Source organism: Python bivittatus, unplaced genomic scaffold (assembly GCF_059951505.1).
Source record: "Python bivittatus isolate LINGU-HERP-01145 unplaced genomic scaffold, Pbiv_v1 ctg000610_np1212, whole genome shotgun sequence".
Lineage (NCBI taxonomy): Eukaryota > Metazoa > Chordata > Lepidosauria > Squamata > Pythonidae > Python > Python bivittatus.
In genome coordinates this window covers 43,893,877-43,912,698 of record NW_028277088.1, presented here as the reverse complement: position 1 = coordinate 43,912,698, position 18,822 = coordinate 43,893,877, and the positions used below count along the sequence as shown (strand labels likewise).

General features: G+C 38.4%; 1 protein-coding gene across 1 annotated transcript in view; it reads right to left on the bottom strand.

The window, feature by feature from the left end:
- Positions 1-10,029, bottom strand: part of SLC6A20 (solute carrier family 6 member 20) — a 31,472-nt gene extending 21,443 nt beyond the window's left edge. The window contains exon 1 of the mRNA XM_007437856.4: positions 9,852-10,029. Within this exon, the coding sequence (XP_007437918.1) occupies positions 9,852-9,972 (121 nt within the window). The 5' untranslated portion in view covers positions 9,973-10,029. The remainder of the gene's footprint in view (positions 1-9,851) is intronic.
- Positions 10,030-18,822: the final 8,793 nt, after the last annotated feature.

The following is an 18,822-nucleotide window of genomic DNA, read 5'->3' as shown; positions in this document are numbered from 1 at the left end:
TTTAAGTGTTCTCCTTTAATTGTAATCTTTAGTTCCTTCTGGCTTCCTCTAGTGTCTAACCTTCAAAGTCCCATCCTATCTTTTTTTTTTTTAAAGAATTCAAAGCAACAGCATTTTCCCACAAGAAGGATTCTTATATTAATTTCAAAATCTTATTTCAAATACATCTGGACCCTTAGTACATTTGTAACTTTCCAAAATCAACGTTCTAATCACCCTTTTGCTGTTTACTCCCAAAAAGAGAATTTTTTAAAGTCCTTAAACTTATATTTAAAACTTGGTGATTGGAAAAGGAATTATGCAAACCCTGTGTCCATAAAGGTACCAACTGTGGTTTGGGCTAAGATGGCATTCCCTTGTCTCCCAGAACTCTAAACCCACTGGAGACTGCTGTCTTGCAGTCTCTTCATGAGGAACAACTGTCTGGAGCACTTGTGGGTGATCCCAAGTCCTCTCCTTGTCCCGGGAGGAATTGTGAAGAGCCGGTCCACTCGCCAGCTTTTCATTCTGGCGCAGTTGTCGGCTCCACTCTCAGAAGAGCTGTCTTCAGTTTGCCATTTCTTCTCTGTAAGTCCCTTCCTTCCTTCATCTCAACCACCTTTGCTTCTGGGCCTTTAGCAGGTGCTAGTCTACAGAAGATTTTTTTTCCTAATAACTCCCATATTTAGACTGGGAAAGATGCCTAAGACTGCTCAAAATGGTACTAGTCACACAGTATAGTTTAAGCAAAAACATTTCAAGTAGCTATTTTTTGCTCTGGAATGCCAAACTTCTATTGTTGAAGAATGGCTAACAATGAAAGCCTGTGTGATGTATTATGGCTAGCCCATGAGATAAAGTTAAGATAGCTATCTCTACTAGATGATTTCAGTGTTGTAAAATGGCTGCAATTTATTATCATTGGATTTTTACTGAGAGAGGAGTGCTTCTAGAATTTTCTGCCTCAGAAGCTGAAATAACTTACTTGACCTTGTGTATGATGAACTTTGACCAGGATGGGGTTGAAGAAGTGCTGCTACTTGCTCACCTCAGACTGCAAATTTCTTGGGATGGCCTTGTGTACTGAACAGACTGGTGGATTTAGACTAGGAAGAACCAAGTTCTAATTCTTATCCTTCCTAAAAGCTCATCTTGGATCAATTGTTAGTTTTCACCTTGGTCTTTCCCACAAATTACTGTTAAATAAATAAATAAATAAATAAATAAATAAATAAATAAGAATGCACAGTAACACATATACTAAACATGAATTAATATCTTCTGGGAAGAAATTCATCATTGTGGTTAGGAATGGTTGCCTGTGCAGGGATGCTGGTTTGAAAATCTAGAAGATTATGGAAGATGTCAAGGCTGTTGCAAGTGGAGGGGGTGGAGTCTGGGAATTCTTCTCCAGCTCAAATGTTTATCCAATCTGGGGAACAATATGGGACAATTAAAAAACAAAACTCTTATTTAAGGAGGATTTTTCTAAATCCCTCAGGTTTTACTTGGTTCATGAAACTTTGCTGGTACAGTATTTTAGCTGAAAAACCCTAAATCCTGGAGAACTGCAGCCAATTAGATGTTATTGGCCTAGATCAGGTGCATACCACTTCATGTCCATGGGTACCAATGTGGCCCAAATATCTTCCTTGGCATCTACCAGCCTCCCTGCCTCAACTGATTTTTTTTTAAAGATTCTTTTAACTATGATCATAACCACTTCGAGAGAACGTTTTATGGTCCAAGCCACTTAGCCTGACCTTGAAATCCCCTTTGAAAGACTGCTGATTAAATCAAACATAGTTTTTCGAATTTAACTTTCCTAGGTTTTCTTTTTAGGACAGCCAAAATATTTATGTAAATATCTATGATTTGGTGTTTAATCTCCAGCATTAGCATACCTTGAAGTAAGAGCTGTTTGAAGGCATTCTACAAAAACAAGTGATGAAGCTGAAGTAAATGCTCAGCATAATCCATTTTATTCAGGGAATTATTTTTGTGGCCTCCTGCCTGGGCCTCTGGTAACAGGCCCTTTGTGCAGGAGAAACTTCCTCCTTGAGGGATATTCTTATTGAGTCAGTGGAGTCCTACAATAACATAGCAGCACAAAAGACAGGAGTCCCCCCAACCCTTTTGGGTCAGCAGACATATTGGGACTTATGGAAATATATCATGGGAACCCTCACAGATTGGCTGCTGGAAGGCAAACTGACAAAGTTGCTTCCACCATTCCTTGTAACCCTCTTTCTTCTGGAGAGGTGGGCCATTTCCACATTGAGCACTGAGCTGCAGCTCCCTGATTGATTGATTGATTGATTGATTGATTATGCACCATCGAGTCATTTTTGACTCCTAGAAACCACATAGGTAGATAATCTCCAGATACCTATCTTGTTTATTTTCTAAGAATGTCTCTAAGGCCTATATGGAACTCAGAGACATTCTTGAAAATAAAGAGGATGCTTATGGCTGTTTGCTTTGCAACACGTGAGCTTCCTTTTATTTATTTATTTATTTATTTATTTATTTATTTATTTTTAATTAAAAGAATCTTTAAGAGCGAAACTAAGGTCAGGTAGGATATAGACCTTGGCTGACCCGGGACTTAAAGAAATGATAACGGTTTGTTTGTTTGTTTGTTTGTGTGTTTGTTTTTGGCGTTTGGAGGAAAATGGGTTGAGAAAACATGCCATGGCTAGCAGCTAAAATGAACTGTGGTCCAGATCCACATTTACATATAACATGCATGTGCTAACATGTGGGTATAAATACAAATTTGGGACAATGTTAAATGAAAAGCAAACTTGCTGTTAAGACTTACTTGGAGCTATAGTGTACCAACTGCTTTTGGGTGGAGGTGCATGTGGTAACTGTACTGTATATGGCCTATCTTGCAGGGCTGTTGAAGGGGTAATAAAGACACAGATTTACAGCTTTCTAAACTTTGCAGGCTGTTATATAAATGCGAAATAGCATGTTGATTATATGACATATACCAATGCATGTCATATCCAGGACTTGCACAATCTGTGCACCTGAAGCAACTGTTGTTTACTGAAAGCTTATATAACTATAAAAGTGTTGATAAGTCTCTAAGATGCCACAGGATTTCTGAGTTTGTTTTAAACTATGTAAATTCTATAGCTCCTGTTGCAACCATGATTAATCATTTTCTTATTCATCTTCTTTTTCTTCTTTCTCCATTATTCTCTCTCTTCTCCCTGGATTTACTGAAGAAAAAAAAAATCCCCTTTCACCCCTATGGTTGGTACGTGTCTTCCTCAATCTCAGCTCCTCTACCAGAGGCCTGGGAGTTTGAGGGTTCTACGCAGTATCTTAGCTGTTCCTAGCACTGCACTCTTCTGGACAAAAAGCTCTGATGTTTTTCCTGGGATCTGTTGGAGCCACTCTCCCATCTTAGGAGTCATAGTCCCGAGTGCTCCTACTGCCACTGAGACCACTTTAGTCTTTACTTTCCACATCCTCTTTAGTTCTTCCTTCAGGCCTGGTACTTCTCTAGCTTCTCATACTCCTTTTTCCTGATGTTGCTGTCACTTGGCACCACTACATCTATCACCACCAGTGTCTTCTGGTCCTTGTCTACTACCACGATGTCTGGTTGATTGGCCAGTACCTGTCTGTCTGTCTGGATCTGGAAGTGCCACAGGATCTTAGCCTTGTTATTTTCCACGACCTTTTGTGGAATCTCTCATCTGGACTTGGGAGGGTCTAGCCCATACACTGTGCAGATGTTCTTGTACACAATGCCAACTACTTGGCTGTGCTGTTCAGTGTATGCTGTTCCTACCTACATTTTACACCCTGCCACTATGTGTTGGACTGTCTCTGAGGCTTATCTGCACAGTCTCCACCTGGGGTCCCCTCTAGTGTGGTAGACTCCTGCTTCTATGAATCTGGTGCTTAGTGCCTGTTCTTGTGCTGCTATGATCAGTGCCTCAGTGCTGCCTTTTAGTCCAGCCCATTCTAGTCACTTGTAGGATTTCCCAATGTCACTTCTGTCGATGGTACATCACATGCAGGGTCTGTCTTGCCATTGCGCTTCTTCTGCTTGATCTTCTTCCCATGTCTGCTGCTGCCTCAGGCATTCTCACAGCAGCTCATCTTTGGGTGCCATCTTACTGATGTACTCCTGGATGCTCTGGTTTTCATCAAGGATTGTGGCTTTGACACTCACCAGACCCTGTCCACCCTCTTTCCAGTTGATGTACAGTCTTTGGGTGTTGGACTTGGGGTGGAAACCTCCATACATTGTGAGGAGCTTCCAGGTCTTCACATCGGCAGCCTCCATGTCCTCCTTTGGCTAGTTCACTATACCAACAGCATTCTGATGACTGGCAGGGCATATGTGTTGATAGCATGGATCTTGTTCTTCCCATTGAGCTGGCTCTTCAGGACCTGTCTTATCCTTTGCTGGTACTTGGATTTTGCTGTCTTCCTTGCCTCTTCATCATGTTCCCATGTGACTGTGGGAAACCAAGGTACTTGTAGCTGGTCTGTACGTCTGCTATGTGATCCTCTGGTAGTTCCACCCCATCAATCTTAACTAGTTTCCCTTTTTCTACTACCATTCAGCCACACTTCTCCAGTCCGAATGACATCCCAATGTCCTCACTGTAGATCCATGTCAAGTGGATCAGCAAGCCGATGACTTGTTTACTTTTAGTGTAGAGCTTGGTACACCTTGGCCAATTTAATTCAATGTAGCTGTTTTTTAAACTTTTTGAACTTAAAACAGAGTTTGGTTTATCTAAGAGTGCTTTTTGGCAGTTTATTCATCTAAAGCATTTGTTTGGGCCATTTAGTCCTGATGCCACTGCTACTCTAAAGTTCCATAGGTAGTTTATGAAACTGATACTAACAATTTACACAACCTTTGGAAAAAATTAGCTTGAATATCCTGTTTTTCTGAACAAATGTGAAATTAATTAAATAATTCGTTAATAATTAAATTATCATTTAATTTTTAAATAATTAAAGATTAATTTATTTTCATTTTAAGTTTAAAACCACAAGATATCTACTTCACATTTTTGTACATTGCAGATAATGTTTAATAAGGTTTGAATGCAGTTACCTTGCAGTTGGAGATGCAATTTATAAACTAGAACATTAATTCACATGGTCTGGACTTATAAATATTTGGGGATGAAATCCACAGAATTGTTAACACTAGAATTATCATTACTGGTTAAGAATGGATATGTTCTGTTTGGCTGTATCTCCAGCATTTGGAACATATCAAGAAAGGCTTCCAGTTTAAGTCATGGCTGACTGAAGACATCTCTGTGAGTGAGCAGAGACAACAATTGTTGTGAAGAACAAAAGACTGGCAAGTAGACCAGTCCTTCGAATCTCTTCAGAGAATGAGAGTTTGGGAGATTGCCCATGCATGCTTGGAATCGCAGCTCCTTGTGAGGAGACCATAAAACAGAAGTCTCCCACGGGTTTGAGCACCAGGAGCCGAGGGAGATGACCTCTTTGCTCTCAGCAGTGGCAGAGCCTTTGCTCACTAAGCCAGCTGAACTCGCCTTGTAATCACATTTGGAAATTTTCAGTTTAACCACTTTATGGATATTATAGACCTTCAAAACAGCGAGCTTAATTTGACACCTGATGAGTTTTCTGTTCTTCAGATTTAAGAAATTTTAAACAGAGACTTAAGAATTTAAAATAATATACAATTGGCAAAAAGCAAAAAAAGAAAAGAAAAGCATTTTGATTTAAGAAAGTTTTAAATGGATTGGGAAACCAGAGAGATTTGGAATATTGGTTATTTTTGCTGTATTTGAAAAATAAGTATATAATTAAATATATAGTTGTGGGAAATGACTGAAGTGGAACTAAACCCATCTTACGAACTGAGGGTTGATGAAGGTGGCAAATGGATACTACAGGGAAATAAAGGACCAGGCAGAAAAGAGTTAAAATGGCTAAGCCGGCTATAACTTTTCCTTATCTTAAAGAGTTTTTTGAAATATGGAGTGAAGAATAACTATTATCTCAGAAAGGATATAGATTTCAATGGATAAACTTTTAGAACATGATGAGAAAATTTTTAAAAACTTTTACCTAGCATAGACATTAGAGAGCTTGAAGGCATGGACAACAATAAAATTGAGATTACCAAAATGGGAATATAAAAGCCAAAGCAAGAAAAGGATCTGGACATGGAACAGCTGCGACAAGAAATCCTGGACAATGCCTCTTTATGGGCTTTACAAAGTCAGCAGGTGAAAGCTTTGAAGACTTCTTTTAAATGCCAAAGAGTGATGAAAAATCAAATCCTGTGATGCCGTAGGAATGATTTAAAGGTCAAGATTGTGCAAAAAGAAAGAATATAAAATTGGACTATTTGACCAGGGATAAACTATTTGTTTGATATTTCTGGCAACTCCTAACAGACTTTTTGCTGAACTGGGATTGAAAAGATGATGATTTCTGAGTTGCGTATAGATAAAAGTTAGGCTATGGGGAGAAGAGTTTGTTTATTTGCAACTTTAAAAGAGGGTGAAAAGTTCATACATTAGCTTATGCTCAGTGTGATGAAGGTTGGAAACCACTTCTTTATTATTGCCGTTGTTGCCTTTTTCTTTTTCTTTTCTTTTCTGCTTTTTTTGTTTTTCCTTTCTCTTTTTTCTGCACCTTCTGAACTTTTTCTTTTTTCTTCTAGTTTAGTTTGTATTCGTTTTTACTACATTTATTAAAAATTTCAATAAAATTATTAACCAAAAAAAGAAGACAAATGACTGTAGATTTCTATGTGCAAGGGACATGGCCAAAAGACTTATTATACAACTTTGGATGGAGAAATCTACACCTGACTTATATTGCTCATATGTGTGGTCTGTCAACATTTGAATTAGTTTTTTGTTTGCTTATTTCAGCAAAGGGGTAAGGAAGAGGACTTTCAAACAATCTGATCAAATTTTATGGAGTCAGTTTGTTCATGAGATAAACTTCCATCATCATCACCACCACCACCTCCAGCTTCTTTTATTTGATAAACTTCAGTATTACATATTTGGTTAAGCCTGTTTATATGTGAATTTTTTTCTTTCCTTTTTGTTAATTAGTTTGTATAGCCTTCAGTGTCTATCTGTAACAACATCCTGACATCACACATATCTCTTTTTTCCAGGATTGAGAGGATTGCTTGCCAGCATGGCTGGCTGGGGAATTCTGGGAGTTGAAGTCCACTCATCTTAAAGTGGCCAAGTTTGGACAACACTGCTATATAGGGAGGGGAAACCTTTCCCTTTTCTGTCATCAGCAGCTCTCTTCCCCCACAAAAGATCCCTATTTGGCATGACAGCTACATTTAGAAAAATGGAAGTGTTTTTTCCATATCTTAATTTCTTAAACTTAATCCCCATCCAGGGAGAGAGGATATTTGGAAGGAGGGGATTACACTGCACAACATGCAAGGAAGAAATGTTTTACCCCCATCTTTTCTTGATCCCCAGTCTTAAAAATTCCTCCCGCTAGTATGCAATTATGCTCAGAAAAATAACTTCCATTTGCTTTAGTAAAAGGTTTTGTCCTCCCATCCCACCCCAGGCTTAACTGTTCACAGTGAAAGATTCTGGGGTTTGCACCAAATGGAAATGTTTTAATTCAGTAGACCCCAACTAAAAGCCCATAGCTTCCCCTATGGGAGTCACTTCCTAAAGGAAGATGAAGTTTATTTATTTATTTATCATATTTATATAGCCACCCATCTCATACAAGGTGACTCAATATGCCTTCCACTGCCACCAAAGGACACTCACAGTCCAGGAAACTAATCTAGGGCCTTTGAAAACAGATTCGGCACTCAAGGCTGTGGACTTAGGCCTAATAACATTCATGCTTAGAGATAACATTGGTAGCCAGTCTCATATGAAATAATAACCAAAACAGATGGAATCATTTGAGATCAGTGACTGGATCTGTTGTGCTGATGAGCTCACTCTTCTCCTGCAATTTAATCTGGGACTACTGTGTTTTCTCAGTATAAATTGTCTACTCCAAATTTTGTCTTTCCTTACTAGAGAAAGTTTAGAGGTAGTTTTCCCTTATAGGATATATAGTAAGTACTGAGATGGGATGAGAATTTTTATTGGAAAATTCTACAAGAATAAATTCATTGCTCTACATCTCCATGTCTGCTTTTAAATAAACAAACCCAAACAAGAAAGCACGCTAATCTCAGATCTCCATCACCTGGTGAATAAATTGATTTTGTACTTGTTTCTGTCCCCAGATTAGTAGAAAACTGCAGATTTCTGCCTCTTCCTCTTGACCTGCTCTAAGCAAGATGCCGAATAATCTATGCTTGAAGACCTTGCCAAGTCATCAAAATAATTTGTTTCAAGAATTAGGTACTCTTGTGACCCTTTTTATATCTGAGGCTTCATTTTTCCTTGTGATCTGAGGCTTCATAATCAAGCAAGGCAAAATTTCAGCTCTATATAACTCCACTGCCTCAGTATTAGAATAGTTCTAGTCAAACCATGGATTTGATCAGTACTGATTTCTAGAAATCTTAATAAAGGGAATTTTTTTTCTAGAAATCTCTTATTTTGAATCTTCCTTTTGTTTACTTCAGTTCTGTCACACGTTGGCTACCATAAGGTAATCTTTAGAATAACTTGTTTTCCTTACTACCGACCCTATCATTGGACACGGAGGGAGCTGCCCCAAATAGCTGATAGAACAGCAAAGTAGTACCTATTTAATGTACTACTCTTATTCTATCTTTATAGGAAGAGGAAAGGTAGCATAGGGTTGTTGTTCTTTTTTTGGTCTTCATTCCCAAATAACTTCAACAACTTTGAATAGCTATTGTCTTTGAATTACAGGTGGAAATGGAGCATGATTTGCTGCTTCACCTCAGGAACAATCTTGTCTTAGGTCAGCCCTGTTACAAACAGCGATATATTTGCTCCATTGTTTTAATTCTGTCCTAATACCATCATTCACATTGCTTTCTTTTTCCTGACCCAAACTGTTATATCAGTGGTAAACCTGTCATTTGTTTCAGTAGATCAGATCTGGACTTTTAAAACTGGGAGGAGAGGGGAAGACATAGAGAGAGAAACGACTTCCCATGTCATCACATGGCATTTGATCCTCAATAGCGTGCCTCAGAAGTGGCATGGTGCAAGTTTAAGCTGTTCCCCACTCAGTAGCATCCTGCTGAGGCCAGACTTGGTGGGAGGGGAGAAAAAGTTCTGCAGAGGGGAAAAAGATTGAAGTGAGAACAAACAACCCCTTGACATTGTGGTGCCAGCAATAGTCACCTTCCTTGCCCTGTGGGAAGGGGAAAAGCCTGTTTCTGAGGCTTTCTTCCTAAAGGTGGGACAGGAAGGGAGAAAAGAAGTGCAAAATTAAACAAAAAGCACCCACCGTGCCTTCAATATGCTGGGTATTTGCTGCAGTACATCTTCTTGTTTTGTGCATCTATAAGACCCCGATTTTTATATACAATAAAAGTAATTTGCATAGAAATATGCAGCCTTTCAACTCCATCTGTAGTTACAACAAGAGTAGTAATAGCAGTAATAGCATCTTTTATACTAAGTTGATGTTAAGAATAAAGCTTGCTTTGTTGGAGGGTTACAGTCTAATAGGAGCTAAACCGAAAATGTATTGAAGAAAAAAAGAAGCAAATGAGAATATTTTCTTGCGTGATGAAGAGAAGAAATATGTCAGTCTCCTGCTAATATTCTTTGCTTGCCCTGAAGATTGAAGCAGTTGCTTATTTCTCCTCTCCAACACCTGAAGCTACTCTGACAAAGGCAATGCAGTTTTAAAAATGAAGCCACCTATCCTCAAGTGGCAAACTGAGAAGCGTAAATTCCACTCACCTCCTCCATGCATCTGACATAAATAAGGAAACCGCCATACATTCCCCAGTCCTACTGCATACGAAATACAGGCAAATACAAACTGGAAAGGATTGCCCCACAATGGCCTGGATTTCTCCATTCCTGCTCTTAGATACCAGCGACAGTCAAGTGTGCCTTGCCTTCACTCTTCCAAATACTCATCAAAGCCTCTTGGTGACACAGCGCCAACCCAACTCGGAAGGGAAACTGCTTGCCAATTGCCATTCAAGCTTTTTAATTACTAATCTTATTAACAGGCACTTTGTGAAGTAGGAATGCTGGTTAGATAAATAAGGGAGAAAACAAATTGTAACAGCATTCCAGAAGAATCATTTAGATTTCAATTGCATTTCTGGGAAAGATCTGAAACTTGGTGATTTAGTTTTCCCTTACGCTAGCCTTATGCCAAAAAGATTTGAAGTTGCAACCAGATTACATTGTGACCACCCCATGGGGCTCTGGGAACTATTTCCACCTGTCAACATCTGCCATTTAATTATTCATTGGGGAAAACATACGGCACAGTAGGAGTTTGAGTGAATGCATTTGTCACCTTACAACAGAGGTAAAGATCTGAGCTGCAAATATCCAGATGACCACTAGAGAGGAACAAAGGCATACAGAAAGCTCTAATCCTTTGATGCCATCTAGTGGCCTTCTAGACTTTAGCCGCTTAGATCTGGTAGCCCCACCTTACAAACATTTCATTTAATTTGTCAATTAACTTACTAAAGTGGATTGGGAAACAAGTTTTTCCTGACATAGCTAAAACATTCTTTCAGAGCTTTGTGTAAGAAAGGGATTATAGTGGAGAAAAACACAGTAGGTACAAGGTAAACCTCAGAAATATGTCGTGTTTTCCAAGAATCATACCAATTAGTCTTTAGAAGAGTGGCATTCTTTTAGATTAATTTAGTTCTGAAGAGGTCAGTTCAGCTTTGACTTCTTAAATTATATGTAGGACAGAAGGACAGATTCTGTAAGAATAGGCGATGGAGATACTTATCACTGGGGCATGACATCCCAGGTCAGCAGAAGTGATGTTTTCCAAATAGTATAGGCCTGCATATGAATTCACAGTGCAGTCATTTGGTTGTGTTTACTTAGAGCTATCAGATTTAGGCTGTACAAATCCAGACAACCACTACATAGAAGTGAAAAGGTAGCTTTTTGTTGCCTTCTAGTAGCTGTCTAGATTGTTGTAATCCAGAATTGGTAGCCCTGCCTTTACTCAGCAGATCCATTGACTTCCACAGGACTTAGGGCACAGCCTGAAGGCCACTCCAAAGAGCTGTGCTCCAGGCTGCAAGCTAACAGAAAAATATAGCTGAAAAAATTGTGCTGCCCTCATTGCTATTCTTCCTAAGTAATGGGATCAGCAAGTGGTGGTGTCCTTAATGTAGGAAAGTTAAGGAAAACAACTGGCTTTATTTCCCTTCCAACCAATGGTCTCTTTCAGGTGGGAAAAACCACAACCAATTGCTGTCTTTAATATAGGATGAGATGGGGATGGGCAACTGTAGATGGGTGTTTAGAATGGCTAGTTTGGTCACCTGCTCAACTAAGAGGTCACCTATCCCTTCATCTATTACTTATCAACTTTTTAGACACGGGTCTGGTATGCTTCTGAAAGAGCACCAAACCCATGTCCAAAAATAGCTGAGCAGGTCTCAGGTGAAGAGGAGAGGCATATGATGCAGCAGGAAGGAGTGACTGATAAGAGAGAGGTCCATGCTCAACTAATACTGCAAGGGAAGGACAATGACCAGCTATTGCCAGCAGCACCTGTACACAACCTATGGAACAGGCAAAATGCTATCTCCCACCACAGCTAAGGTGATAAATATAGTAAAATGTACAGCCGTGCGAAACCCTTGTCATCAGAAGGATTAGTCAACCTATAATGCATTCATTGGTGACCCAGCCATCAACATACAGCAATCTTTCCCACTTTAAATTACTGTTTTTACAGCACTTTCAAAAGAACACTGAACCCAGAGAGAGAGAGAGAGAGAGAGAGAGAAAAATAAGTGTCTAGATGATATCTGACAGGTGTTTCAGAAAGTTCTGACCAGACATTACTTGGGCAGATACCTCTGTGGAAGCCAGGCCTCTGTCTCTTCTGAATGGGCATGGAGGACAGTGCCTAGTAAAGTGACCAACTAGAACTGAGCACATCCCAACTCAAGACCACAGAATTAACCATGTTGAGAAAGCATGCTAGATCATATCCATAAAAAAAAAAAAAAAAGAGGGAAAACAATATTTTAAAACTGGAACAGCTAAAGACAACCTAAACTGCCTTTCAGCTGTGGACCAGGAATGAAATACAGTAAAGGTAATGGTAGAAAGATGACAGAAAGAAATGGCAATCAGGACATATTTGTGCTGCCATTAAGCAGACATAAAGATGAGCCTTTGGTATTTAGGATACAGGATTGTGGGCTTAAACTAATTTAAGCCCCATTGATGTTAATGAGTCTACATCAACTATGGCTAAAACTCTATCACACCTGCAGACTGGATTTATACAATTTGTTAGATTAGTCTAAAATGGATTGGGTGTGGTTTAGTTTATTATGGGAACTCAGCCACTACATTTGTTGTTGTGTGAACCAGGCCAACATGTTATGTGAATTCAGTAATTGTGTTTATTAATTAGGGTTTAAGTCATAGTGTGTTATATGGATCAAGCCAAAAAAAGTAAAGTAAACTTTATCTTTAGTAAATGTTTTTAGATGCAGGTTTTAGATGAATATAGTACACAGGCCTTCAAAATATCTGTAACAACCAAACTAACTGCACTGGATTTTTTTTTTTAATTGATTGACAAGCCACAAGACTGCTTGATGCAGATTAGAGCTCCAGGGGTCATATGGAGAGGATTTAACTTTTGACCCCTCCAGACCCTTTTCTCCATCTCTGGCTGCTATTTGTATTGGGAGGAAAGCTAATAATTGACACCTCTAGTTTTGACAATTGATGTCTCATATGCTGATCATACAGGGCCCTCAGAAGGCGACATGACACTCAAGAAGGCCCTGTTGAGAGAATGCAGCATGATATCTAGTCACAAATATGGAGATGTTTCCTGCTTCCTGAGTTTGCATTAGGGTGCAGGCTTACTGATGACCATGTTTGTAGCATTGCATGGTTACTCACTGAGCCCCTGTTGCTACGGTACAAAGCTGGTAATTCTGGATACCCCTTTGTGCATTGCTACAAGTTTCTTATCACTTCTTCTAGGTTGTTTGTTTTCGGAAGTAGACAGTTAATCTGGCTTTCAGAGATATGACAGTTTTCTATTTAAGTCTACACAGCTTTCTACAGATTTTGAGGGATATTACTTTAGGGATCCTCACAGCATTTATGTATTTCTTTGCTTGTTTGAAATCCTGCCTTTAACACAGAAGATTGAGGCAGTGTATTTCGTATTCCCTCCTCCTATTTTACTCTGCAGCAACAACTCTGGTAGGTAGGTTGGGCTGAGAGTGGCTGGCCCAAAGTCACCTGGGAGCTTCTGTGGCTAAGAGTGGACTAGAATCTGAGTCCCTCTGCTCCCAGTTCTATACCTTAACTGCTGCATCACCCTTGCAGTCATCTTTTAAAAAATTAGGCCCAAACCATTAAAATAAGCTTTACTCTATCCTTAAAATCTGATTGTATTATACAGTTTTATGTCCCACACTACACAATATCCACAGATACTGTATGAGTATAGTTTGTCATAAAGAAAACCTGAAATCCCCAAGTACAGGAAATTTTTAATGAATGCTAAAACAGACATCGTGATAGTACCAGTTAAATCTTTTACAACACGCCAATAATCCACAGAACAAAACTGTGAATTTCAGATCTGAATTCCAAAAGCAAGGATGCAAGGTATTCCTTTAAACCAGGAGTCTCAAGCTCAAAACAGGACCACCTGAGGACTAGTTTGTTAGCCCAAGTGCTCCAACACTGAAGTGTTTGCTGCCCTGGTGTGTCTGCAAGGTGTCATTAAAAAATCAAGATGGTGGCCATGATGGTGCAATTAAAGCTCTGCCTGGCTTTTATGTGTTGTACCTTCAATTACACCATTGTGGCCTCCATCTTCACTTTTTTGGTGACACCCCATGGACACCCCTATTGCTGTCGGTTGTTCATGGCCACTGGTGAGCTGGCAGCCTTCTTGTCCCTGTCCGTCCATCTCTCTAGTTTGCCCTCATCTCACTTGTTACCCTTACAGAAATGGGCACCAACAATGCATGCTCCTTTTGGAGGGTAGGCTTCATGAGACAAGAGATGTTTGCCTGTAGGACTTACTCTTCCCTAAGTATTGTTACAGGCTGCAGAAAATGACTTGCAGGGCTTCATGCAGCTTGGATGCTGCAAGTTTAAACTCCTGTTTTTAAGGAAGACTCTGGTCTCAAAACTCCATAGCTATTTGCCCCCAAACAAAATGGAAATTATGTATCTGCATTTTAATGGACTGAATAAAGCCCTAATCATACAACTTATACAGTCAACTTGAAATAACAGGTCAAGTTAGTCATGGTTAACTTAAGGCCCATTGCTTTTAGTGACTGGGTTTAGCATAAAGTAAGCCATGCTTTAACTATAATTTATTGAATAAATCACAGTAGAATGGATTTTCCAATACACTAATCAGTAGACAATAGTTTATAGACTGTTGTGTTTGGGCTCACATATGTAAGGTCTAAACCAAGCAGACCATATTGTGGTATAAGGTGTGATTTAGCCAGTAAATCTACCCTAAATATCAATAATGCTACTTTTAATCCCATGTGATCTTGTTTGTAGGAATGCTACAAACAAGATCATATGAGATTAAAAGTAGCATTATTAACTATGGTAGAAAAATCCTTGCAGAGGATACAGAACATATTGCTTAGTTAAAATATTACCATTCTTCACTACTTCCAAGTCAATTAGTAATTAACTGTTGAATTCAGGTAGTATCTAGCCATGCCAGATGTTAATTCTGGCAAAATGAACAAAGGCAGTGAGAAATAGCTTGCATTTTATTCTAGCAGGAAAATATGCTTTAGTTCCTAAGTACAAGAAGGCAACCTGAAAGAAAAAAATACATTATTTCCTTCCCTTAGTATCATTTTACTATAACTGCATTTTTACATGTTTGAGGCACAAGCAGACTTAAATTTAATATATTTCATAGATCAGCTAAAGGTTACATTGGTTTGTTTTATGATACCTACATTTTCCTAACCACATACGGTTTAGCTGTGCACCTAACCATAATGTGGCATTAAATTACTGAGTTCCTCTGTATTTTACAAGCAACAGAAATGAAGGACACAAATATGCATCTTGGGTTGGTTTTAAACAAATACTTACTTAGAGACGGCTCATCATTAATCAATGGGACTTTAGTTGTGACCAGATCAGGATCTAACCCATTAATAATTATGTACACTGCTATATATAATTGGCATTATCTGCCTATTTATCATACAATATTCTCATTGCTTTAACAATAGATTAGGAAGTTACCAGGACTGGATCCAAAATGATCTTTCTACAAAAAGGGCTTCATTTTCAGAGGTAGAGAAACTTTGACTCCAATTCTGATAACAGATATAACCTTTGATAGCTGAATTATTCTCCCCTTATTATCAGCAATCAGTGGAAGAAGATGCTTGTGAGTTTTCTTGAAGTATTCCATGGAAACAGTACTAGACTAGCTATAATATTTTGCTGTAAGCCTTTTCTTGTTATTAATGATATAACATTTAGCTTGCATGCTCATATCTTCATTATATCGTTCCTTTTCCAAATTTCCCCATTACTGTCAGTTGCTTGAAAATTCATAGGAAGCTTAAATCCATGTGGGGAAGGGAGTGATGAAGTATCAAAAGTTCCATCAGAAACATGTAAGATGCAATTTGATCATAAACATCTAAACTTTTATTCTAAATGACAAATGTGATATCATTTATTCAGCAGCTATACCATTTAATAATGAAATCAGCTTATTCAGATTATCTTTGGGGGGGAAATGCACCATGCCTCTTGCAAAGCTGTAAAATGCTGCTAGAGGCCAATATTTCTTTAGTCAATATTCCTGTGTCTTGCATTAATACACATTCCTTTCAGTGCATCCTGTGTTTTATTCTTCTCTTTAAGAATGGGACAGAATCAAACCAGGGAGACTGAAAAATGATCTCCCCCATGTTCTTTTTAAAGTATCTCTTATCTCTACTTTGAGCTAGGTCAAATTTGAAATAGTTCAGATCACATTCTCCCCATTCTCTGGCTAGTCCCCATCTATTTTCCATAAAAGAACCAATTAGACTGAAAAAGAAACGCCAGCTGACAGAACAGTTCTTGTCGACCGTTCTTGGTGGCAAATAAGATGCATTTTTTCTGCTAATTCACTAAGTAACACATTGCATGTACCACATGAAGTTTCCTGCCGGATCACAGGATTGACTAAAAGCTTCACGGTCCAGAAGAAAATGTTGCCGTTGGCCTGCTCCTTTCCTCTCACCCCCATAGTATTGTTAGGCTAAACTCAGCTAGGTAGCACATGGCAAATCTTTGCTGATCTTCTAAAGATCAACAAGATCAGAGCTAGTTAGTATTGGGATAGGAGACAACTAGGAAATACCGGAGCTATAAGCTTGACTGGGAAGCTGAAAAACATCCCAGAAGTAGCCAATGTACTTTTGTATTGTTTCTAGAAAACTACATGGATGTGTCCACGATTAATCATAAGTCAAGGTTCTTGTTGGGGCCTTTTCTCTTACCATATTGTTTGGCTGGTACGCTTGGGCAACTTGCAGGGAATTCAGGAGAGGAGAGTCAATGAAGAAATTTAAAAGGAATGAATGTATCTTTTTTTGGTGATAATTTTATTGAAGTTTACAAATACAAAGATAAAAGAGTAATACTACACCTTTTGTAGCATTTCAATTATAAAAAAGCATCTCTTCTTCCCATAACTCATCTCTTATCAATAAACAAATCGTAAAACTCATAATTCAGTTCTATTCAACAAAAGTCCATTAAGAGCTACCAGAAATAATAATTTTAACCTTAATGAAATAAATCCATTTTGTTTTTCAACTTATCACTTTCTCTAAGAGATAAAGGAAAATAAGTCTCTCCCCAGTTGTAAACAAATCTTTAAAACATTGTCATTCGGTCCTAAATAAATTCCATTAATAGCTACCAGAAACCACAATATATATATTTAACCTTGATCAAATACATTCACTTGGTAATCTTTCTATTTACTTTTAAAAAGCTTGGTCGTTAATCCTGACAAGTAGTGTCCCACAAGTTGATTTCTTATCTTTTTCTCTTTGTCTCCTCTCAGGAACTGTTTCAGTAGTTTAACAGGTCTCTTTTGTAAGTCCAAAATGAAAAAGCTATGCAAGTCACTCTTCTGATGTATTATTTGTATGTTCCCTTTAGTTATTAAAACATCTGTCAGTTTTATTTGTAAATCTACTATAGCATCTTTTCCCATGTCACTCTTATAGTCTGTCATTTTTAAATCTGTTTTCAAATCCACATTCAAATCAGCCTCAGTCTCTATTTTATCCTGTAAAGTCTGTTCCTCTTCTGTAACCTCTGTTATATCCATTTCTATAGTGGCAGACAATCTTGAAAGTAATTTCTGAGTAGATTGCTCCCAGACAGCTTTAATTTCTTCTATTGTCAAATAATATTGCTCCATTGTATTAATAGGTTTCTTCTCCTTTAATTGTAATCTTTAGTTCTCACTGGTTCCCTCTAGTCAACCTTCAGCCCCTCTTATCATATGTTTATTCTCCAGTCAGCAAAGCTTTCCCATGGGAGGATTTCTTACAGTTAATTTCAAAATCTTCATATATACTTTTATAAAATTTTAATCAACCCACAGGAAATATTCTTTCAAGTCCATCTGGCCCCTTAACTTTCCAACATCAACATTTAGACACCCTTTTGCTGTTTTCCCCAAATTAAAATTTTTCTATTTAATCTTTAAACTTACATAAAACTTTCATCCAGGATAGAAGGAAGCTGTCCTGGTGTAATGAAACTTGCCCTTCAGAAAGTTCTTAACATCTAAAAGGTTGATAATAAGTAATTTCCTAAAGTAGTTAAGAGAGGAAGTGGGTGTCCATTTGAAGGCATCGAACATGACTTTGAAGTGGTGTACTTTGAATCCTGCAACTCTGCTTCCTGAGATTACAGATGAAGGAGGTTACCAAGGTAACTGTTTGCAGACCATACACCTGGTAGAGAAGCTTGCTCAGATCTTACTGATGTGCCCCTACAAAATCCTGACTTTGAACTCTTTTCAGATGAGTCTTCCTTTGCGATTGACGGAGTCCATTTAACAGGGGCTGCATTTTTAATTTTTAATTTAATTTTTCTTTTCCTTGGGAGCCCAAGCCACTAAATTATTGTCTTAACTCAAGTTTGTCATATTGCCAAGACAAAACTGTTAATATCTTCACTGACTCTACACTTTTGCTTTTATCACTAAAGACAATGACTTTGCTAATCAGGCTGCTAAATAGGCTGCTCAACAACCTCGTGTCTTTCAGTCTTTGCACATGTGTTTCAAATTCCCTCTCCTATTGCTTATGAGAGGCTTCTTTCAGATGGTGGGTACATTGAAAAAAATCACTTGGCCAAACTAGAATTAATTGGTTTACTTCCCATGGCACCTTTAAAGGGACTAAAGGTGTGTCCCTATGAAATGTTTATGGATGACCAATGCCTTTAGGCCTTGCAATGACCACCATCCCAGAAGGTGTTCATGTGCTATACAATCTTTTCAACAGGAGCAGTGCCAGATCCAAGAACAAGCCAGACTACATTGTGATCAGAACAGGCTACCAGAAACTCAATGATTTGACCAATTGCAAGCAGGGGATTGGGTGTATTGAAAAGTGCATCAGAAGAATTCTCTCCCCAAGGTGGAAAGGTCCAT